This window comes from Myotis lucifugus, unplaced genomic scaffold (genome assembly GCF_000147115.1).
Source record: "Myotis lucifugus unplaced genomic scaffold, Myoluc2.0 scaffold_8, whole genome shotgun sequence".
Classification (NCBI taxonomy): domain Eukaryota; kingdom Metazoa; phylum Chordata; class Mammalia; order Chiroptera; family Vespertilionidae; genus Myotis; species Myotis lucifugus.
The window spans coordinates 11,332,095-11,355,984 of NW_005871056.1; the positions used below are offsets into that span (position 1 = coordinate 11,332,095).

The 23,890-nt window shown below is 37.9% G+C and overlaps 1 protein-coding gene across 3 annotated transcripts in view; it reads left to right on the forward strand.

Moving 5' to 3' along the window:
* The window catches only part of RASA2 (RAS p21 protein activator 2), a 95,095-nt gene extending 73,846 nt beyond the window's left edge, over positions 1-21,249 (forward strand). The window contains exons 17-23 of one of the 3 annotated variants that reach the window (XM_023749592.1): positions 5,463-5,536; positions 5,988-6,097; positions 14,758-14,840; positions 15,488-15,696; positions 16,618-16,721; positions 17,077-17,266; positions 18,950-21,249. In XM_023749592.1, the coding sequence (XP_023605360.1) occupies positions 5,463-5,536; positions 5,988-6,097; positions 14,758-14,840; positions 15,488-15,696; positions 16,618-16,721; positions 17,077-17,266; positions 18,950-18,980 (801 nt within the window). In that variant the 3' untranslated portion in view covers positions 18,981-21,249. The remainder of the gene's footprint in view (positions 1-5,462; positions 5,537-5,987; positions 6,098-14,757; positions 14,841-15,487; positions 15,697-16,617; positions 16,722-17,076; positions 17,267-18,949) is intronic. The other 2 variants (XM_023749593.1, XM_023749594.1) reach the window with 2 other exon arrangements.
* The last annotated feature ends 2,641 nt before the right edge of the window (positions 21,250-23,890 follow it).

Here is a 23,890-nt window from a genome sequence, read left to right on the forward strand (position 1 = left end):
GAAAAGGCAAGGACTAAACATATAGTTCATTTATGGAACACAATAGGATTCCTCTCTAAGAACAAGAATTATTTCTTGAACTACTGATTTGCCTTCCCATGAAAGCCACATGCCAAGAAGCTCTTAACAAGGCGAGGTGACATATTTACAAAGCTACATGCTCTTCACTGGGTGGCTTGCCAGTGCTAGAGATGGGTACTTTAAATTTTCCTGAGCCACCGCATTCCCACATTTTTCACAGGAAGTTTTTAAATTGTGATTAGATTCAGTTTATTCCAGAGAACTCAGCTGTACTTCAGTCACTCCTGTGAAGTACTGTCAGGGCTAAAGTCAATTATATATAGAAGTCAACAAACTCTTCTCTGAAAAAAACTGGAGAGGAGTATTTTAGGCTTTGCTGGACACGAAAGGGCTCTGCCACATATTCTTCATTTTTGTCTTTGTTTTTACAGCTCTCTAAAAATATTTTAAAAATTCTTAACTCACGGACCTTACAAATACAGGCTGCAGGTTAAATCTGGCCCGAAGAGCCATACTTTGGAGATCCCTTACCTATAATATAGGTTTACAATCCTATATCTAAAATCATTGGGACCAGAAGTATTTCAGAATTCAGTTTTCATAGTTTTAAAAGTTATATGCTATATTTTATTTTATTTTTTATTTTTTTCTTTATTAAGTAAGATATTACATATGTGTACTTATCCCCCCATTGTCCCCCTCCCACTCATCCCCTCACCCCCCTGGTGTCTGTCCATTGGTTAGGCCTATATGCATGCATACAAGTCCTTTGGTTGATCTCTCCCCCTTACCCCCACCCTCCCCTACCTTCCCTCTGAGGTTTGACGGTCTGATGGATGCTTCTCTGTCTCAGGATCTGTTTCTGTTCATCATATGTTGTTCATTATATTACGTTGTTCATTATATTCCATAAATGAGTGAGATCATGTGATATTTATCTTTCTCTGACTGGCTTATTTCACTTAGCATAATGCTCTCCAGTTCTATCCATGCTGTTGCAAATGGTAAGAATTCCTTCTTTTTTACCGCAGTGTAGTATTCCACTGTGTAGATGTACCACCGTTTTTTAATCCACTCATCTGCTGATGGGCACTTAGGCTGTTTCCAAATCTTAGCTGTTGTAAATTGTGCTGCTATGAACATAGGGGTGCATATATCCTTTCTGGTTGGTGTTTCTAGTCTCTTGGGATATATTCCTAGAAGTGGGATCACTGGGTCAAATGGGAGTTCCATTTTTAGTTTTTTGAGGAAACTCCATACTGTTCTCCACAGTGGCTGCACCAGTCTGCATTCCCACCAGCAGTGCACAAGGGTTCCTTTTTCTCCACATCCTCGCCAGCACTTGTCATTTGTTGATTTGTTGATGATAGCCATTCTGACAAGTGTGAGATGGTACCACATTGTCATTTTGATTTGCATCTCTCGCATGATTAGTGACTTTGAACATGTTTTCATATGTCTTTTGGCCTTCCTTATGTCCTCTTTCGAAAAGTATCTACTTAATGGTAGGTCCATTGCCTATTTTTTTTATTGGGTTGTTTATCTTTTGTTAAGTTGTATGAGTTCCCTGTAAATGTTGGAGATTAAACCCTTATCAGTGATAACATTGGCAAATATGTTCTCCCATGCAGTGGGCTTTCTTGTTGTTTTGTTGATGGTTTCTTTTGCTGTACAGAAGCTTTTTATTTTGATGTAGTCCCATTTGTTTATTTTCTCTTTAGTTTCCATTGCCCTAGGCGCTGTATCGGTGAAGATATTGCTTCGGCATATGTCTGAGATTTTGCTGCCTATGGATTCCTCTAATATTTTTATGGTTTCCTGTCTTATGTTCAAGTCCTTTATCCATTTTGAGTTTATTTTTGTGTATGGGATATGCTATATTTTATATAGTACCCCCACCCCCAGTGGGGTCTGGGGTTGCACCATTGATATCAAACACATCAATGTTTGGGGTTTTTTTTACATGTCTTTAAATGGTATATTTATACATACATACATACATAGGGTTATTACACAAATACATATATATTCATAAGATATATATATAAACACAAAATTATATTTAGGTCACTTGATGGGTAGTTAGAGGGTTGCTCAAGGATTAATTTGACAAGTTAATTACTGTCTTTTTTTTAAAATCTTTATTGTTCAGATTATTACAGTTGTTCCTCTTTTTTCCCCCCATAGCTCCCCTCCACCCGGTTCCCACCCACCCTCTACCCTTACCCCCCACCCCCACTGTCCTCATCCATAGGAGTACGATTTTTATCCAGTCTCTTCCCCACCCCTTTCCCCCCGAGAATTGTCAGTCCACTCCCTTTCTATGCCCCTGATTCTATTATATTCACCAGTTTATTCTATTCATCAGATTTTTTATTCACTTGACTTTTAGATTCACTTGTTGATAGATATGTATTTGTTGTTCATAATTTTTACCTTTACCTTTTTCTTCTTCTGCTTCTTAAAGAATACCTTTCAGCATTTCATATAATACTGGTTTGGTGGTGATGAACTCCTTTAGCTTTTTCTTATCTGTGAAGCTCTTTATCTGGCCTTCACTTCTGAATGATAGCTTTGCTGGGTAAAGTAATCTAGGTTGTAGATTCTTGCTATCGATCACTTTGAATATTTCTTGCCACTCCCTTCTGTCCTGCATAGTTTTTATTGAGAAATCAGCTGACAATCGTATGGGTACTCCCTTGTAGGTAACTGTTTTTCTCTTGCTGCTTTTAAGATTCTCTCTTTGTCTTTTGCTCTTGGCATTTTAATTATGATGTGTCTTGGTGTAGTCCTCTTTGGATTCCTTTTGTTTGGGGTTCTCTTCGCTTCCTGGACTTGTAAGTCTATGTCTTTCACCAGGTAGGGGAAGTTTTCTCTCATTATTTCTTCAAATAGGTTTTCAATATCTTGCTCTTTCTCTTCTTCTGGCACCCCCATAATTCGGATGTTGGTTCGCTTGAAGTTGTCCCAGAAGCTCCTTACACTATCTTCATATTTTTGGATTCTTTTTCCTTTTTGTTTTTCTGGTTGGGTGTTTTTTGCTTCTTCGTATTTCAAATCTTTGACTTGATTCTTGCGATCCTCTAGTCTGCTGTTGGATCTCTGTATAATATTCTTTATTTCAGTCAGTGTATGCTTAATTTCTAGTTGGTCCTTTTTCATATCCTCAGGGGTCTCACTAGACTTATTGAGGGTTTTACTAAATTTATCGGCGGTTTCTAGAAAATTCTTGAAAAACCTTAGAAGTGTGGTTTTGAACTCTATATCCAGTAGTTTGCTTTCCTCTATTTCTGTCATTTGTGACCTGTTTCTTTGTCTCTGCATTTTGGCTGCTTCCCTGTGTTGATAGAGTGGCTTTCTGTGCTAGGTGTCCTCTAGGGCCCAGTGGCTCAGCCTCCCCAATTACCCGAGGTGGACACTCTTGCTGCACCCCTTTGTGGGCTTTGTGCACAGTCTTGTTGTAGTTATGCCTTGATTGTAGTTGGTATCACTGGGAGGAATTGACTCCAGGCCAGTTGGCTGTGAGAATCAGCTTTGTCTACAGTGGGAGAACTTCTGTGCTGGAGACCCCCTTATGGGGCAAGACTTGCTTCAGTGGGGCTTTGGTGCTCACTGAGTCTGCCCCCTGAGTGTGTCCCTTATGGATCTGAGGAGTTGTAATCTGGATGGTCCCACTCTGACCACTGGGTACACTGGCTCTTGGATCTCTAAGGAGGTGCTAATTTAGCCTCTTCCTGAGGCTACCCAGCAGGAGCTACAGAGAGATCTGCAGATTCTTCTTCTTTGTTTGGGATTTGGCAGTGCCCACATGAGGCCCAGCTGTGAAGCAATGCAAGCTGCTGTGGGGCCTTGGGCCTTCTGTTGGATGTTCTGGGTCTCTTTGACCCAGCTGCAGTTTGTTAGGTAATTTTAGATTGCAAAAGGCCAGGCCATTCATATGCAAAAGCCTCTGCACACAGCTTGGGTGGGGTGGGGTCTCAGGGAATCAACAGGGCGGAGCAAACAGCTATGGCTGATCCTCAGCCCTGCCCTAAGAGGCCTCAGGTCTCAGTGTCCCTCGGCAATCAGTAATAGCTGCAAGCACCTCTGAGAGAAAGTCTCCCTCGAGTTCCGCCCAATGCCAGACAGTCCAGTTTCTCCCTGTATGAGTCTGGGTCCCCAGAGACTCGCCCGGAACTGGAGTTCAGGGCTGTCGGGAGCTTGTGTCTCCCTCCTGATTGAAAAAGACAACCATGTCCTCAGTTGCCAGCCCTTTCTGCCGCGCCTCCGTACCTCTGCACTTTACTTCCGCACCTCCTCTGAGTCTCAGTGTGCTTTTCTCTTTCTTTCTAGTTGTAGAATTTCCACTCAGCCAGCCTTCCTGTGGTTCTGGATGATGTCCTTTTTGTCTTTTAGTTGTATTTTTGAAGTGGTTGTGCGAGGCAGCAATTTCAGGTGTTTACCTATGGCGCCATCTTGGTTTCTCCCCACATCAATGTTTATATAGCACAAAGTATGAATATTCACACTAAGTAGATAAATACAGATTATAAATAGCCTTACTCCAGTTCAGGTTAAGTTATACCCCCAAATGAGTTTAAAATGAGAAGTAAAACAAAAAATCTCTTTGTATTCAGAGCTTTAGAGATATCAGAATTGCAGTTAAGAGATTATAGATTGAATTCTTTCTACAGGGAAATATATTGTGGTTTTTATTTATTTTATTTTTTACTAGAGGCCCATTTACTATAGGCCTTCCCTTCCCCTGGCTGCGTGCATCGGTTTTCCTCCAGCACCCGGGACCCAGGCCTTTGCTCCGGCCACTCGCTCGGGCCGCAGCGGAGAAGCCAAGCTTCTTCAGTCATAGCTCCACCAGAGTCTTCAGTCTGCATATGCAAATTAACCGCCATCTTTGTTGGGTTAATTTGCATACTCATCCGATTGGCTGGTGGGCATAGCGGAGTGATACCAATTTGCATGTTTCTCTTTTATTAGTGTAGATTTTTTTAATTCTCACCCGAGGATATTGTTCCATTAATTTTTAGGGAGAGTGGAAGAGAGAGGGAAAGACAGAAACATCGATGTGAGAGAAACATATCAATTGGTTGCCTCCTGCACATGCCCTGACCAGAGCCCAGGATGGGAAGGAGCCTGCAACTGAGGTTCAAGCCCTTGACCAGAATTGAACCTGGGACCCTTCAGTCCATAGGCCAGTGCTCTATCCACTGAGCCAAACTAGCTGGGGCTTACTCTGGTTTTTAAATAACTTAAGAATAACCTTTTTAGAATACCTATCATTTATTAATTACTCTACAATTAAATATGTGTTTTGCTTTATAAATTACAATTATGTACATTTCTTAATATTGAAGAACTTTACAGTATTATCCATGACATTTAAAATAAGCTGAATTTATGATGTATCATATCACAAAGTAATATTTGCCTGTTTGCCCATTTAGTTCTTGGATGAAATTTCATCTACTGAAACTAAAGAGTCCAGTGGTACGAGTGAGCCTGTGCAACTGAAAGAAGGGTAATTCAATGAAATTAGACATTAAAGTCACATTTTAGTATAGACGTTAAGTAAGTACAAAGGGTATGGGTTTGGGAGTGAGGAAATAGGGGTGGGGGTGTGGTTTCTGTGCTACAACTGCCTAAGTAACATCCATCAGGTAAGTCACCCACTGTCCTATAAACTTTGTCAGATGGGCATGACTCCTTGTCTATACAGTCCTAGAATTGTTTTGCAAATATAATAAGATTGTGGGTATTAAGCAAATTAGAATTACTATTTGGAAAAGTAACAGTACTATTCAGTCTTAAAGTAGTAGTATTGAAAGTTTGGGGGGTGGAAATCACTCATTTGGCATTTTTAATTCTGGATGGCACAGTTATAAATATCATTTAAAATGAAAGGACAGTTTTTTGTTTTGGATTAACTTTTAGTATTTGTAACTAAATGTTTACATCTGTTGTTTTGGCAGTGAGATGTATAAAAGAGCTCAGGGAAGAACTCGGATTGGAAAAAAGAATTTCAAGAAACGGTGGTTCTGCTTAACAAGCAGAGAGCTCACCTACCACAAACAGCCAGGTAGTTGTGTTTATGCTTTATTGTGGGATCTTTTCCTGGTTCTCAGTGAAGGTTTCTTTTTGCTGCTTATTGTGACTCTAGTGAACCTTTTCACTAATACTATAGTGTATAGTTTCTCACAGTGATGCACACACACTAAGAATGCAATAAATATTTGACAAGTGACACCATGTAAGTTACATTTTTCTCTCACATGCTCTGTCTTTTTAAAATTCCTGCTGTTATAATTAATAAGAAACGACATTAAGACTTCTTAGGACTTGGAAGTTTCTTTAACTATCAAAGCCAAATTGGTAAGAATCAGTATCTAATAAATGAGACTATTTCACTGGTTTGCTGGTTAATGTCAGTCAAAAATTCTCAGTCATACCATAGGTAGTGATTCCTATAAAGTTATCAGATTCATTGTAGACTGATTCAAAGATCTTTTCTTTGAATATGGTTCCACAGATTGAATTTCCCCTTTGTCTTTCTTGTGCAAATATACCTCTAATGCATCAGTTTTCAGGTTGATTTCTCCAAACTGGAGCTAAAACTTAAATACTTGAAAAGTAATCCAAGTACAGAATACTTTTTTTTTTAATTATCTTTATTGTTGAAAGTATTGACAACAGGGGGGTGAGGACATGAGTGGGGAGGTGGGGGGGGGGGCAATGGGGCAATAAGGACACATATGTAATAACTTAATCAATAAAGAAAAAAAAGAAAGTATTACATATGTCCCTTCTTTTTCCTCATTGACCTCCCCCCTCCCATCACACACCCCCTCAGGCCTTCACCACACTACTGTCTGTGTCCATGAATTATGCATATATGCATATAAGTTATTTTAGATTTTCAGGATAGTCACCCAAATCTTTTACAGCTGTCTCAACCCCATATAAATCAACCTTATTTGTGTAGGTATGGTTTCCTTTTTTGAAGCTTTTGAAAGCACTTGCCTAATTTTCAAATAAATAGTAAATGTATTAGTAGGAGACAGACACTTTAAGTATATTTCAGTAAATTATAATTACAACATGGAAAATGGCATAAATAGGTTTGGGAACAAACCCAACAGACTTGGTAAGCAAAAAAGCTGAACCAGTGGAACAGAAGGATACAGGCTTAATAGATAGTTGCCTAGCAACCACAAGCATTCAGCATCCCATGAGTATCATCATTTAGTATGTTTTACAGAGGAAATGGGGAGTCTCAGTCAATCCATCAAATCTGTTAGGTAAAGTAAGAGAGCTTCTGCTATAAATTCTGAAATGATAAAACAAACACCAAACATAGGCTACTTTTAAGAGAATGTAGAGTGCCAAATAGAGTGTTTTTTGAAGAATAGAGTAATAAGAAAAATTTTTTGTTTCATAATTTCTTTGAATGGCCTAGTCAGAAGACTATATATGTCCAAATATATTAATAAGACAAAAGAAACCAAGTGCATTTTATTTTTAGGCATCCAGATAATTTTTATGGCTGAAGATCAATAGGCTATATACTGCCCTTCCAGACAGCATTTTTTATGCTAAGCATACTTCAAGGGATTTAGAAGTTATAGTTTATGTTGAATACTATATATATGTCCTCACATACATAGCAGCATTCTTTTTTTTTTTAATATATTTTATTGATTTTTTACAGAGAGGAAGGGAGAGGGATAGAGAATTAGAACATCGATGAGAGAGAAACATCCATCAGCTGCCTCCTGCACACCCCCACTGGGGATGTGCCCGCAACCAAGGTACATGCCCTTGACCGGAATCGAACCCGGGACCTTTCAGTCCGCAGGCCGACGCTCTATCCACTGAGCCAAACCGGTTAGGGCCATAGCAGCATTCTTAAAATAGTTGTCACAATGTGCCAATTATGTTTACATTTCAATTTTATTGAAATAAAATGTAAGGTGAGTCATTCTCCATGAATAAATTAGCTATTTTTTTTCTCATTTAAAGTATTTTCTAATCCAAGCCAGTATTGTAAAGTCTTTTTTGGTTTTAGAATTTAAGAATCAGATGAGAGCTTTGGACCCTTCCCTCCAAAAAAAATGCACATACAAACTAGACACAAACTTTGCATGTAATTTCAGGGAGTTCGTAGACCCAAAGTCTATTCACAGTTCTCAAGAACCTCTGTTCTATCCCGTGATCTTATAAGCATAAAATTGTGTAGAATGATTAGTTGCTCTAGGTATAAAATAGACATTAGAAGTTACATTGTTTTCAGGCCTTAAGAAATTTAACATGTTGGAATGACATTGGAGGAGTGAGCTCTATTATATGAAGTTTACCAAAGGCTACAGTTTTAAGCATCCATGCTTGCTGCTTTAACTATTTTGATGGATTTTTCCAAAATGTATTACATGCTTTCCTGCCTTCTAAAAAAGAGTTCATTGAACGTAAGTTAACGTTTTCTGGATGACTTGGGTCTGTCATTGGTAATATTAATTATTACATAATGCTCTGATTTAGTGATGTTTTCAGGGCTGTTATGGGTGTGTGCAGCTGTTTACTCCCCAGCTAAATGCCTTGGACTGCTGTTGCTTTTTGTGTTCCTGTGTTTGCTTAATATAGTTTTTCTCTATTCTCTTTATGTTTAGGCTGTCACTTAATTTCTTGTGCTGTCAGTGAACCATAACGTAACATCTCACTTGCACCTCCATCACCCACCTCCATTTTTTACTGCTAATATACTAGGAGTGAGGATATAGGTTCTGTGTTTGTTAAAATTATGCATAAGATTAAAAGTCTTTGATGAAAGACTTCAGGAATTTTTTCTAAAATAAAATACATGGGCTTTGGATTCTCTGGTTGTTGAGCAAATGTTTTGTTTACTTCCTGTTTCCTTGCTGCTTTCTGGATAGCCACAGCTGCTAGTTAAGTCTCTTGCTGCACTTCCTACGTGACTTTGGTGTCTGAAAGAGTGCCTCCCAAATTTCCTATCACATAGCTCTGAATCATTGAGTCTCACTCTATCCTCTTACTGGAAACTAGTATTCTGAATTTTTCTGCCACTTAGAATCAAACAATATAGTCTTTTCCCAAATTATTGGGAAAGGAATTAATAGAATTTTCTCATTATTAAGGGTATTTCTCAAATAAGTTATTAAAAATTTGGTGCCTGCTTAGAGAATTACTAACAAGCAATAGTAAGCAACAGAACTTCAATACAACTAAAGTAATATGTGGCAAGTGAATATTATGGGTCACTCAATCAGTTATCAGTCATGCTTACATTGACAATTTTTTATGGGCCTGTCTGCTTGGATTATGGTTTTATATTGCTGCATTGTGATGCAGTCATCTACACCTGGAAGTTCTCCTGGTTGTGTGCTGGGACCAAGGGAGTTACTGGTATTCCAGCCTCTTCCTTTCTCACCCAGCCTCTCCTTTTGCATTCTCCTTATGTCGCTTCACCAGACTACTCTTGCAATTCTTTAACTTGTACTCTTTTACATTCGTGCTTTTGCATATGCTCTACCTAGAAATCCCCTTCTTTCCTTCTTCACCTGTGTAATTTGTTGTCCTTTAAGCCTCAAATCCACTGTTAGCTCTTTACAGAAGTTATTTATAAGCTTCCAGCCACCTGAGTTGAGCTCTTCCTTTACTATGTTTCTTTAAGGCTTTAGTGATAACTTCTGTGACATAGGTGGTCCTTACTTTTCTCTCTCTCTTCCCCTAGTCTTTAAAATCCTTAGTGGTTAGGGGCCATGTTTTACTACCTTTATTAATACATTAGTAAATGTTTTTAATAAATGGTGTTTTTCAAAGAAGGCCATATCTTCTGGATATGTTGTCATCTGAATTATTTTAAGAACCACCACTCTAGGCTTCTAAACTGTTCACCAAGCATACTAATAATAGATTATTAACAAATTAATCTCTGAAATTTTATCCTGTGTTCTCCAAATTTGATTAGATATTGTCTACTTTTGGGAGACCTGGCATATTCAGATACATACATATAGCCTACAGAACTTCCATATGATAGCAAATGTTCTAGCTCATATAGCTTGTGGACAATGTAAAAGAAACTTCCATGAAGCTTTAAACAGAAATCTTAATACATTTGGGTTGACTTGATTTTCACCTGCTTTTTTTTTTTTTTAAATCTTCACACTTAATCTTCACTACTTGGAGAACACAGTAGTGAATAAAACATACCAAAACCCTTGCCCTTGTGGATCTTGCCGTTTAGTAGTAATAGACAATCCATACAAAAAAGTATGTACCTGTGCACCGAAAGGTTGCCAGTTCAATTCCCAGTCAGGGCAGGTATGGAAGGCAGCCAATCTCTCTCTCTCCTTCTCTCAGCATGTCTTTGGGTGAGGATTTAAAAAGAAAGTATGTCATATTGGGTGATTATAAATGAGATGGACAAAAAGAAGAAGGGGAATATAGAATGATGGGCTTATTGAGTAGAGTTGCGATATTAAAAATTTTTTAAATGTCACTAAGAAAGTGACGTTTCAGCAAAGACCTAAAGGTGATGAGGGAATGTGCCATGTGGATATTTGAGGTAGTAATAATGCAGACATAACTAATGGCAGCCAGTACAAACACCCTGGAACAGAAGCTTGCCTGGAGTATTCAAGAAACATGAGAAAGCTCTTGCAGCTAAGGAAAAAGAAAAGAGCAAGGGTTAATCATAGAAACTGATGTCAAAAGATCATGGAGAAGTTAGACTTTATAGGGCTTATGGACCATTGGAAGTCTTTTACTCTAAGATGGAAAGGCATTGGAGAGTTTTAAGCAGAGGAATAACATTTTAATGGGATTAATCACTCATGCCATGTGGAGTGCTGTGAGAAGAATAGAATGCAGGGATCAAGGAGAACAATTAAGAGGCTGTTGCAGTAACTCAGAGAGCAAGGGGGCCAGTTGGTAACAATGGAGGTGGTAAAAATAGATCACGTTCCAAGTCTGTTTTGAAGATAGTACTCACAGGATTTGCTAAAGGATCAGATATCAAGAGTGAGAGAAAAAGGCAGGATCCTCCCACCCCACGCTGCCCAGCACACTATTTCTTCTATAACATACTTCTCTTTTCTGGATTCGTTATTTATTTTGTAGGAATTATTTCAGATAGGCTTTATGGCTGATAAATTGTCTGAGTCCTTGCATATTTTTTAAAAAGTGTTCATTTTACCCTTACTCTTAAATGATAGTTAGACTGAATTTAACATTATATTTCCTCAGAACTTTTAAGATATTACTCCCTGGAGTCCTAGCTGGTGGCTCAGTGGATATAGTGTCAGCCTGGGGACTGAAGGGTCCCAGGTTCAGTTCCAGTCAAGGGCACATGCCCAAGTTGCTGCCTCGATCCCCAGTAGGGGGTGTGCAGGAGGCAGCCAATCAGTGATTCTCTCTCACCATTGATGTTTCTATCTCTCTCACTTTCTCTCTGAAATCAATAAAAATACATATATATTTTTTAAAAAGGTAATACTCCATGGTTTGCTAGTTTCCGTTGTTGCTGATGAGAATTTTTATGTCAGTCCTCTAATTCTCAGTCTTGATTCTTCTTCCTAAAAACTTAAGACTACCTTTAGCTTTCAAGCTTTGATATTTTACAGTCACCTGTATAGGTATTGCCTTTTTGTTTCTATGTGCTCAGTACTTGTTGGATCCTTTTTGTCTGAAGATTTCTCCCTTTATCTCTTGGACATTTTCATTGGTAATTTTCTCCTGAACACTATTTCTCTTCTGTTTCTGGAATTCTTTTTTTTTTTTAATATATTTCATTGAATTTTTTACGAGAGGAAGGGAGAGGGATAGAGAGTTAGAAACATCAATGAGAGAGAAACATTGATCAGCTGCCTCCTGCACACCCCTACTGGGGATGTGCCCACAACCAAAGTCCATGCCCTTGACCAGAATCGAACCTGGCACCCTTCAGTCCCCAGGCCGACGCTCTATCCACTGAGCCAAACCGACTAGGGCTGTTTCTGGAATTCTTATTAGACAGCTATTGAAACTTCTAAATCCATCACTGCGGCTCTTAACGTTTTTACTTAGCAGTTTCTTTCTCTTTTTTGTACGTATTTTTTAGAAAGTCCTCAGTAAAGTCTTCTGTTTTAATAATTTATTTTGCAATTCATTCTATTTACTGTGAATTAACTCTGATGACATGATAATATATGTGCCTGGGAGCAGTGTGCTTTCTCTATGTATGCCAAATTATAATTTGTCCAGAAATTAACAAATATAGCAATCCTAGGGTATGTGCATGCTTTGTATATTCAACAAATCTAAAAATAGAAATTTCCTGCAAAATTTGTAAATTCTCTGTAACCTCTGTGGGTGCCCCCTGTAGTGTAGATTGGCACCCAAAGACATGTCTTCTGCCCCATAATTTGTCACACAGTTTTCCTCAGATTTCCTCTCTTTGTTGTGTTATGTGTGTCTCTCCTTTAGAGTTTGGTGATTTCCTCATCTCTTTGGTGATTTTGTGTTGTGTGTGTGATTTGCTCATATTTGTTCATCTTTTTTGCAGTTTTTTTGCGATTTGCTCATATTTGTGTTTTACAGTTTGATTACTGCTCGAGTGTTCGGTGGCTTACAGCCCTTGATTGAGGGAGGGGCAAGGGTGCTAGTGCTTGTTTTCTGGTGTGGGTGCTCTTCTTCCCTCCTGAGGGCCAGCAGCTACCTGTGACATGGCACTGCTCTACAGCCCAGTATGCATCCTTGCTGCTTTAGCCCAGGATATATGCCTCTGTTGACTGATGCTTAGCACAAGCTGGAGGGGTGGGAGGAGGAGAGATGAAGACCTAATTGGCCCAGCTGTTCCAGATGCAGCTCGCCGACTAATCATGCTGATGTGTCTGAGTGTGTCCATTGACTCTGGCTTAAGCTGTCTTCTAACCAGTCCTACTTGTGCAGATGTCTTCTATGCTACATGTAGCTCTGCCTGTGGCTTTCTTGAGTTTACTCCCTCCCCATTTCCCCTGCCGTAAATTTGACCTTGTCTGCTTTCAGGAGACCGCTGTTAGTCTTTTCTTCTTATCCTGTGCATTTACAATTTATATTTGTTAAAGTTAAATGTCATTTCCTTAGAAAAGTTTCCCCTAACCACCCAATTTAAAATAACTTCCCAATTACTTTCTATAACATCACCTCAGGTAATTTTCATTATAGCATTCATCTCCACCTAATATATATTTGTCTATGTCAGTCTTTCCAGACCTAAACATCAACTTCATTAGGGGCCTATTATGTTCTGCTTACTGCTTAGTCCCAAGTGAGATACAGTGTCTGGTATATAGTACACATTCAATACAATAGTTGAATTAAGCGATTTTATGTGTTTTTTTAATTATATATCAGATCTGCTTGAATTACACAAATTTTAGATTTTATGATAGGAACCAGACTTAGCAAATAGTCTGTGTTAACCTCTCTAAGACAGAAAGCCTTTATTAAACAAATAACTGTCTTTGACCAAAAAGCTGTACATTACATGGACTAATGTAAAATGTAAAGGTCTTAACCTCCAGCACTTCAATCTACGTGTCATTAAAACAAAGTTTGGGGAAAGAAAACAAAGCTTTGACTTTCTAAGAACAATATTACAAAATGACCAGAAAAAGTCATAATCCTATTTGTTTATAGTTCCTATGATTATATGAGATCAAGTCTGTTCTCACGTAAATTGTAAGTTGAAGTGCATCATATTCTTCATGCCATATTATTATGGAGCTTCTTTTTTAATTGATTTTTTTTAGAGGGAGAGGGAGAGAGAAACATCGATGTGAGAACAAAACATCTATTGGCTGGCTCCTAAGCGTGCCACCTCTCTTCCCACTCCCCAGGATTGAGCCTGTAATGTAACCCAGGCTTGTGCCCTGACTGGGAATCAAACCCATAACCTTTCGCTACACAGGATGATGCCGACCCAACTGAGCTACCCCAGCCAGGACTGGAGCTTTTTTAGCAAACTCAAATTTCCAAATTCTTAAATTGGGTTAAAGATTCACTGTACCAAATAAAATTTTTACTTTTGTTCCCTGTATCTCTTAGAGTAAATTTGGTAGCTCTAGTCAGCTGACCAGCCAACATGTGATAGTAATGAACAATTTTTCAATGAAAATCATTATTTTGAGGGTTACCCCTTAATTATATTGGAAAACCAGAAAAAATTACCTAGATACAGATTCACTGCTCATGTAATAACTCCATGAATGAAAATTAAGCAAGTTTCGAATAGGCCTCTGTCGCTAAGTATTTTTTTTAGGTCTCCATTTAATATTACAAATTATTATAACATTTTACCAAATTATATTGAATGTTAAGAAAAGATTTATGAGAATTTGTTCTAATCAACTGAAAAATGCTTTTGAGTATGATCTCACAGTAAAATAAAAATAATGCTAGATATATAAAAAATAATTACAACACTTTTATTTTCTACATAGAGATCAAATTTATTTCCACATTTTTCCTTGAAAATGTTTTAATTTTATACTGAAAAAAAGTAAAGAGGAAGTCACTTTATAGAAAACAATCAAAAGTTATCTGTTCCATAAAATAAAGAATATTTATATGTGTGCAGTTTGGAAATCTGTAGTTACTTATACTCCTACCATCAAGAAGATGAACTGAAACCTTACAGAATTAGCCTCTTAGCGTTATAATTGTCAGGAAATTATTTTAATTTTGTTGTACTTCTTTTCTTTTTAGGGAAAGATGCACTTTACACAATTCCAGTGAAAAACATTCTTGCTGTGGAAAAACTGGAAGATAGCTCTTTCAACAAGAAAAATGTAAGTTACAGAAATAATTAAAGCTTTTTAAAGTGCATATAATTACTTAGTTGAAAATTTTCCAGAGGTTGGTCATTTTAGTGTTTGCCATTAATCATTAATATTTTATAATTGCTGTTTAGAACTGTCTTAAAATTGTTCGTTATTGTTGATGCCTTGTAGAGTCTGCCTAGCCTATTCAGTTAACAGCACTTTTCTCAATATTACCCTATTAAACTTCTCAGCTTGACATTTAAATCTTTAGTGATATATTCTCAACCAATCTGTGCAATCCCATCTTCTGCTGCCATTCAGGACATACCATTATACTCCAGCCAACCAAGGCGATTTCCTTGTTTTGCTCTATTTCCCACTGCTTTGCCGTTACTTATACTTTTTCTTCCATCTGAAATTCCCTCCCTTTATTCCTATTTATATGATAGTCCATTCCTTTGGCCATGTATGGCTTCTAAAAATTATATAGTGATGATCAGTTTAGTATCATGTGACTCAGATTGTCCTTGCTTGTAAAGTAACAGTTCATAAGCTACTTCAGCAACAGTTATCTAGCCAAGCAAACTATATTTCTGTGATATACCTTTTTCTGTTTTGTGCTATGTCTTGGTTTTTAGACTGTCACTAACTTTTTATCTTAATTGCCTATAAAGATGTTCCAAGTAATTCATACGGAGAAACCACTCTACGTCCAGGCAAATAATTGTGTAGAAGCTAATGAATGGATAGACGTACTCTGCAGGGTGAGCCGGTGCAATCAGAACAGGCTCAGCTCTTACCATCCCTCTGCATATCTCAATGGCAGCTGGCTCTGCTGTCAGGAGACCAGTGAAAGTGCTCTCGGCTGCAAGCCATGTACTGCGTAAGTTTCTTTCCAATTGAAAAAGCAGTGTTTCAGATGTGGTCTCTCTATGCAATGGAATATTTCCAGCCATAAAATGAAATGACGTACTTTCATATGCTACAACACACATGAGCCTTGGAAACATGCTAAATGAAGGAAGCCAGACAAGAAGACCATATACCTTACAATAATATTTATATAGTGTCCAGAATAGGTTAGTTCATAGAGACAGAAAGTAGATTAGCAGTACATGGGGTGGGAGGGCAGGAGGGATGGAGAGTGCTAATGGGTAAAGTGTTTCTTTTTAGAGTGATAGAAATGTTCTCAAATTAATAGTGGCTGGCACAAGTCAGAAAAAAGCGCAATATAAACTTGAGCCAAGATATCAAGGAAGAAGGGCTAAGCATTCTCTTTTTTAAAATTTTATGTTTTTATTGATTTCAGAGAGAGGAAGGGGGAGAGGGAGAGAGAGAGAGAAATATCAATGATGAGAGAGAATCATTGATCAGCTGCCTCCTGCATGCCCCCCACCAGAGGTCAAGACTGCAAACCAGGCATGTGCCCTGACTGGGAATCAAACCATGACCCCCTGATTCATAGGTCAGTGCTCAGCCACTGAGCCACACTGGCTGGGCTAAGCACTCCCTTTTATGATTGTATAGAACAGCTATTGAATGAAGAAATAACGTGTTACTATTGAGATGAAGCATAGGTTATGAAAATGATTTCACTTTTAAATTCCTCTCCTTTTGATTTGAGTTGCATAATAACCAAGCCTCTGTTGGCCCTGTTTAATTTAATTACCAAATGTGACTAGATTTCTTAGGTTCCTTCTACAAAATTCTGTGGTTTTGTTTTTTAGTCTCAAACTGTCAAAAATGTTTGGCATGTTAACAAAGTGAAATTTTCTCAATGTCTTTAATTTCATTTTTACCATAGAGGTGTCCCTGCAGACATCCAGATAGATATTGATGAAGACAGAGAAACAGAAAGAATTTATTCCCTTTTTACCCTCAGTTTACTTAAGCTACAGAAAATGGAAGGTAATGTATGATTAAAATATTTTTATTTAACCATGTTCCTTAATTACCAGTTCCTGAAGTATTGCTTTGGCATTATCTTAAAGTTGAAAATAATCATATTTACCAAAATGTTACTTATGTGACAGTTGACAAACTGTCAAAGGGGGGAGAATTTCTCATAGATTTTTATGAAGTAAAAATGCTATTTTTGCATAAATGTGAGGATCATAATTAATAAAATGAATGTATTTTGGTTATCTGTGCATTCCCAGGGGAAATCTCCCCAGCTTGAGACACTGGAAAAGTTCTTATTTCTACTACTAATTACATTTATGGGACATAGTTGTCTGATCAGAGATTTTGCTGCTCCTTGTAGAGGCTTGTGGAACTATAGCAGTGTATCAAGGACCACAGAAAGAGCCTGATGATTATTCTAACTTTGTAATCGAGGATTCTGTAACAACCTTTAAGACAATTCAGCAAATAAAAAGCATCATAGAGAAGCTAGATGAACCTCATGAAAAGTATAGGAAGAAAAGATCAAGTAGTGCAAAATATGGGAGCAAGTAAGTATTTTTAAGGTACTTTTTAAACATAGTTTGAGATTGCTCTGTACTCACACCTGAAATGCAGGCCTCCTACCTTCATTATTCAAGACCCAGCTCAGAACCTTCCTCTTGTGTGAGAATCTCCCTGGCCAGTGATCTTTGTCTTTTCAGTTCTGGTATCATTTCCTCATGTTGGTGCTGTACATCATCTCTACTTTTAATGTTACATCCCAACGTCATCCATTAAATTGAATACTCGGTAGCCTGTTATTCGTTTTGTTTTGACTGACCCTCTTCCTCCTTAGTATCTCCCACAGTGCCTTATACATACTACGTACCAAAAAAAAATAAAATAAAATCTGATGTCAAAGTGCCAGAGTACTTTATAGTAGATTTTCAGATCCATCTCAGCTGTAGATGGATACTACAGTGGATAACAACACAGCTAACATTTATTAGGAGCTTATTCTAGCACCAGGTACTGTGGCCAGTACTTTAGATCAGATCACTTAGATTATTTTTAGCATCAAGTAACAGAAAATCCCAGTTGAAGTCCTAACCAATAAGAAATCTTTTAATCTCACAAATTGAGTCCTAACTTCTACAGTTGTTTAGCTCACCAGCTCAGCGCTCTCATCAAAGTCCATCCAGCCACTCAGCCTCCTCAACAGGTGATTTCTGTCCTCAGCTGTCCCCTCGTGCTCACAGATGGGCTACAATAGTTCAGAGTCTCACATTTTTATATAATAGTGTCCAGAGGTAGAAGGAGCTGTTTTATCCTCACTGAGAGAAAAGAACCTTATCTAATGGTAACTCCAGTTTCCCCTAGGCTGCAGGACTGTCCCGGACTAGCACTAGAATCTTTTTTCTGTTTACACAGAAGTCAATAGGGAGGGGACAGTCCTTAGACCAGCAAGTAAGTGTGTGCCACAAGGTACACTCTCTCATTGATCCTCACGTCAGCCAACATCGTTACATTCCCGTTTTCAGCTAGAGTCACTGAGGCTCAGGCAAGAGAAGCGCCTTGCCCAACGTCACACAGCTGATGTGTGAGGGGACTTTGAATCCAGGCCCCATCCCTTTAGGTGTGTGTGTTTTAAATTATGCAGATTAATAATTATTTTTGTGCTTTTTGAGCAATAAAAATCAGTTTGACAGGTATAAATGTTTATGTTCTCCCTGGATCGAAGGCTCAGTATATTGTAAACATCCTAATCCTGTCTCTTCTACATTAGTGTAGTCGGTTCTCTTCCCACAGTATCATACGGTTTTGGAGCCCCAGGAAATTTCCCTATGAGCCCTAGCCAGTGTTGGCCATCCTTACGTAGTAGGTCCTCCTTGTACACACACACTGTGCCCCTCTCCAGCTTTATTTTTCTCGATCAAGAAATACCAATCCCTCTTGTACTAAATATTTTACTTGTTCGTTTTATTTTCCTTATCCCATAATGTAAGCTCCAGGAGGACAAAAGGTTTTGTCTATTCTGTTCACTGTTGTAGCTGTAGCTTCTGAAATAGTGCCTGACATTTAATAGGTGGTTAGGTGGTCAGCAAATACTTGCTGAGTTAATGAAATAAGACTTGGCATGAGAGATTACCAAGGGAAAATTATAAATACTTAATAGATACTATGCGGTGTGTGTCACTTTTTAAAATGTTATATTTTTAACTTTTGAAAAAATATTTTCTCTTTTTTTCTAGGGAAAATCCAATTGGTGGGAAAGCATCTTAGAGTTTGACCAATTGATTCAGAACTGGAAAATATTTTTGTTGGAGTTTTTCAATTCATCATATGTTTTGTTTATAATATTTAAGAATGAACATTGGCTTCGGTGTCATCTGCATTCACTTTGTATTTAATATTTAATAATTGGAATTAACTGTTTGGGAATCCCATATTGATGTATTGCTATAGAATTTGAAATCCAAGATTCCCTTCATATCTGTGTGTCGAAAGCCATGTTTCTGCAACTTTTTTTAAATAGAAAGAATCTTCCTAAAGAAGCTTTGTAACAAAAGGAGAACTCCTCCGTACCATCTCTTTTTGTAACACACTCCGTGTTCTGTGGACTTTTCACTACCATTAGTGCCTGCTCTATACTGCCAACATTGTGTTGTTTTTCTAGAAAATCCCAGCCCATAACTCAGAGCTTTCCATTTATTTAGTTCACCTAGACCCTCTGCCTCCAAAAAAAAAGAAAAAAATACAAGATTTTTCTTTGGTCCATTAGTCATTACAGATTACATTAAGAGCAGTGACCGAAACTTTAGAAAACTGCCTGATTAAAGATGTAAACAGAACTCAGATAGGAGGAACCAGGGAACATGCACTGTTGGGTGCATCTTGTTTACATTTGGGATGAATGGTGGCAAATGAAATAAAATAAGACCACTAAATTTTTTTCATTGTTTTAAATATCAGGTACTCATTTTCTTGATTTGAGAGTTCAGGTTAACATGACTTCTAAGGACATTTCTTCTGAAAAAGGAGAGAGTAAACAGTGAACGAAGGTGGTGGGAAAATCACTCGACTTCACCTGCTATTCCATGTTGTGTTATATAAGGGCCACCATCAGGACGCCCTCTCCTAGTGTGACTGTTACCAAGTTGAGAGCCAACTCCAGAACAGTCGCCCAGCGCACTTTAATAATCTGGGCTCCCAGCCCCAGATTATGCTTTAGATACTCCATGGTATCTAATCCTTATGATCAGTTCAATGATCGGTGTTTAAGTCTAGAAATAGTGCTTTCCTGAAAATGTTTATATTTCATTGCTATTTCCTTATTGCCTGCTAGCCAAATGGAATTTGGGCAAGCAACTGTTTGAATCCTGTTTTATCCTAATAATTTACTTTTATCCTAAAAACCGTAACTGTAAATAAGCAATCGAAGCAAGTTGCCAACTTGAAGTCAAGAGGGACATACTTTGCTTCATCAGTATTAAAAACCACGGTACTTTTATTTTGTCTTTTTAAACTTAAACATTTTCTAAATGTGGTACTTTGAACCTTGGAGTATTTACACGTTTCGGTTTAAAACTGTGACTTATTAATGTAAGTCTGGCTAGTAGTGCTTTTTTGTTTGGCTCCCCAGGGCCTCATTCCTCTGCCGTTACCTATGAGTACTTTGATTTTTACTACCTGATCTGCTTTCTCTGCCTTTTCCACACTTGAAAACATATATGGCAGCTCACTTCACCCTAAAAACCTGGAAACCCCAAGAAGGAAAGAAAAAAACGATACAGACTACTCTTGCCATAAAAACCAGTTCTGGTTCTTAGATTAGCCACTTCCATCAGTTGAAATTGAGGTGATCTCTTACTTGTTTTGTTATTGTTTGTTTTGTTTTTTGTTCAACTTTGTGTTTTAATATTCATTTAATAAGATGATGGGCACTAGCAAAGTTTTCACTCCCAGGAATATAATTTATCAAATTGAATGATTTTATTTGCCAAAGAAATATGTTTATAATATAACAGGTAACGGTTAAGTGTCAAATGAGGCTTTCCTTATTATTCAAAAAAATGACAAATGCTGTGGCTTTTGTCTCTGATTTTGAAGCCTAATTTCATGCATTTATCAGAAAGGTTCATTCATACCAGGTTTTAGAAAACAGATTGTTTTAAAAGTAAAAGCACCTTTAATTTGTTCTAACGGTACATACTGTAAAGACAGAATGCAACAGAGCTTTTCAGGTGTGCTTGCTGATGTGAAAAATACAACTTATTCTCAAGTTAAACTACCAGCCTTGATTGGTATTATTTGCTTCCATTTTTATAACTTGGAAATTAATATGTTGCTAGTAAATATCGGTTTTTACAGTGTCCAGTTTTAAAATGTAAGTTATCAAAACTTAATGTAGTGCATTTGTGTAACCATATTGTATTATTGAGAATGTATTTTTATTTAAATTTTATTTTCTTATCAAGAGTATTATAAAAATTAAAAACTTTTGTAACTGTTGCTTGGAAATAACTCAAATAAATTACAAGAAGCCCGTCTATTCTTTGTGAGACCTTACTTTCTTACCGATTTAGGAATTCTTGTTTAAAATTATTGTACCTGGCTTATTAGTAAGGGAATGACAGAAGTGAGGAATCCTCAGTTACAAAAAAAACGAAGCAGTTTGGAAAGGGCTCTGTGTTCTTACATGTAACCAGGCTGGTGTTTGATGGACTCTGGTCATTTTTTGTTATTCATTCAACAGACTTGTTTTGAGGGCCTACCGTGTGCCATGCAGGGCCCTGTCGTTCCTCGGAGCCATGCACGCCTGGTGTTCAGGAATATATTTCACTCCTGTCTGGGTAAATAATTTAGAGCTGAGTGTTCAGCCTATGTTAGACTTTTTGAAGAATCTCACGTTCTGTTCTCAGAAAGGTTGACACCATAGTCTCTGGTGACTCAGGTGCCGCACCGACTCTGCAGGTGAGCCTGCAACGGAGCTCGACTTTCAGTGCATCCTTCTGAGTTTTGGGATTCGATCACATCATGCCATTTTGCTGATTTGTCTAGAGAACACAGAGTGACAGCCCCAAACGCCGGTCAGTCAGTATCTTGTACCCCCAAGGAGAGGGGCAAGAATCCTTCCCAGTAGAACCTCAATAGCCCTTTGAGTATCTCTAAATCAATCTTCATAAAACAGCCCGCATGACTCCAGAAGAGGTTAAGCTTAACAAGGAGGAAGGAATAAGGTTCTGAATCTCTAAGGATCTTATTTGTATTGAAATACCAGATCCCAGCTCAGACTGGCCCATGTTATTAGAATAGAACTTGTCAGAAACATTTAAGAATTGGGGTTCCACTCCACGATGTAAATAAGCTATTTCTTTGAAGAGAAAGGGGGTCATACTTTACTAGTAGTTGGGTTTCCTTTTCCAAATTGCGTGATTCCAAAATGAGAGAGAACTGAGGCTAAGCAGGGTCCCTTTATGTATACACAGAGCCTGGCATTGCTGTGTGCTGGTCCCTGCTGTTTCTCTTCTACTCTAGGCCAATGACCAGTGCTGACCCTTCAGAGAATAACCTGTCTTGGGTAGACATGACATGCTCCAAAATAAACTGACCGGTCTTTAGAGAGTTGATTTCTCATACACATTCTCACCTGAGGTTCGGTCTTTTCTGGACAAAAGGTTCATTCTTTGGCATGTCATTTTGCATTTGACTTCTTAGTTTGGTGACACCACTTGCTACCATTTTTTTAGCTTATGCCTATATTTTATATTAACAGCAGAGAAGGTGTAACCCAAGCATGTCAAACTCGCAGCCCGCAGGCCATATGTGGCCCACAGCGAATATTTTTGCGGCCCAGCCAATATAACGGTATGTAAGAAATGTTTTAATAAAAATTTCGTAACTTAATTTTTACAGTATCCTGTTACACATAATTATTAATGAACTGCAACATTCGCTAATGACTGATTACTATCATTGTGTTGCATTCATTTCCCTTATGCGCCTTATGTGCAGGCACACCATTTCTCTCCACTAATACTAGCAGCGAATATTTTAGCAGCCGATTGCCATGTCATTAGTCTTCGACTGACTTGTTTGGTGTGCAGGAAATATTTCACTTTTGGAGAACAAGAAAAATAGGTTTATTTGCATTATGCTTATTCATTTGTGCAGTTATTCAGTGTCTGGTAATGTTCAAGAAAAAATATTAATTTTTATTAAAATGTATTATTTTATGTTAATGATTACTCATTTATTTCAGCCCTTTGTATTCAGCATGTCTCTATCGAAATAAACCTACATTTCTATGAAAATTGAAGCTTTTGTGTTTTTTTTGGCCCACATAAACTTAAACCTTGTTTATTTGGCCCGTGTTAGCCTTTGAGTTTGACATGATTGCTGTATGTAACCTGTTTAATTACTAAAGTCCTATTACAATTTGTTTAGTTTTTTGCCTTGTGTTTCAGACCCTCTTTGTACCATACTATCAAAACCTTTGTACTTTCCTTGTATTGATCTACTTCTGACATGGAATTCAGTCTTAGACACAAAGAATTCTTTTGTCTGGAGTGAACAATATTAAATGTTTTCCAAATTTAACATACTCCTCAATTACTCCCAGAACTGAGAAGGCCACACTGCCTGCACTGTCTTTAAAAAAAGAAAAAAGCCTGGTCTTCTAGGTTGGTTGGTTGGAGCATCATCCCGTCAGGGCACTTGCAGGTTCCGTCCCCGGTGGGGGCACGTACGGGAGCAACTGATCAATGCTTCTCACATCAATGTTTCTTTCACACACTCTCTCCCTTCCTCTCTTTCTAAAATCAATTTTTAAAAAATACACATATCCTTGGGTGTGGATTTTTAAAAAAAGAAAAAATACCCACCATTTTAGACAGATTCTCAGTGCAGGATGGGTAAGTGACCCCTGGAGAGGCATATCAGAATCTCCTGAGGAGATGGCGGGCTCAGGGGTGGGAAGGTATACAGTTTAAAAACTCATCGTCAATATTACGATTTTACACTTAAAAATTCAAACCAACACCTAATTTTGTAATTCAAACAACAAAAAAGCTCAACACAATCTTGATTCATGCAAATGTATAGGTGAAACCTTAATTTTTACCTGGAGGCCTTTTCCAGTAGGGAGCCTGGGATATTTGTGTTATTGTGGGACAGTTGTTTTTAAAGTTTGG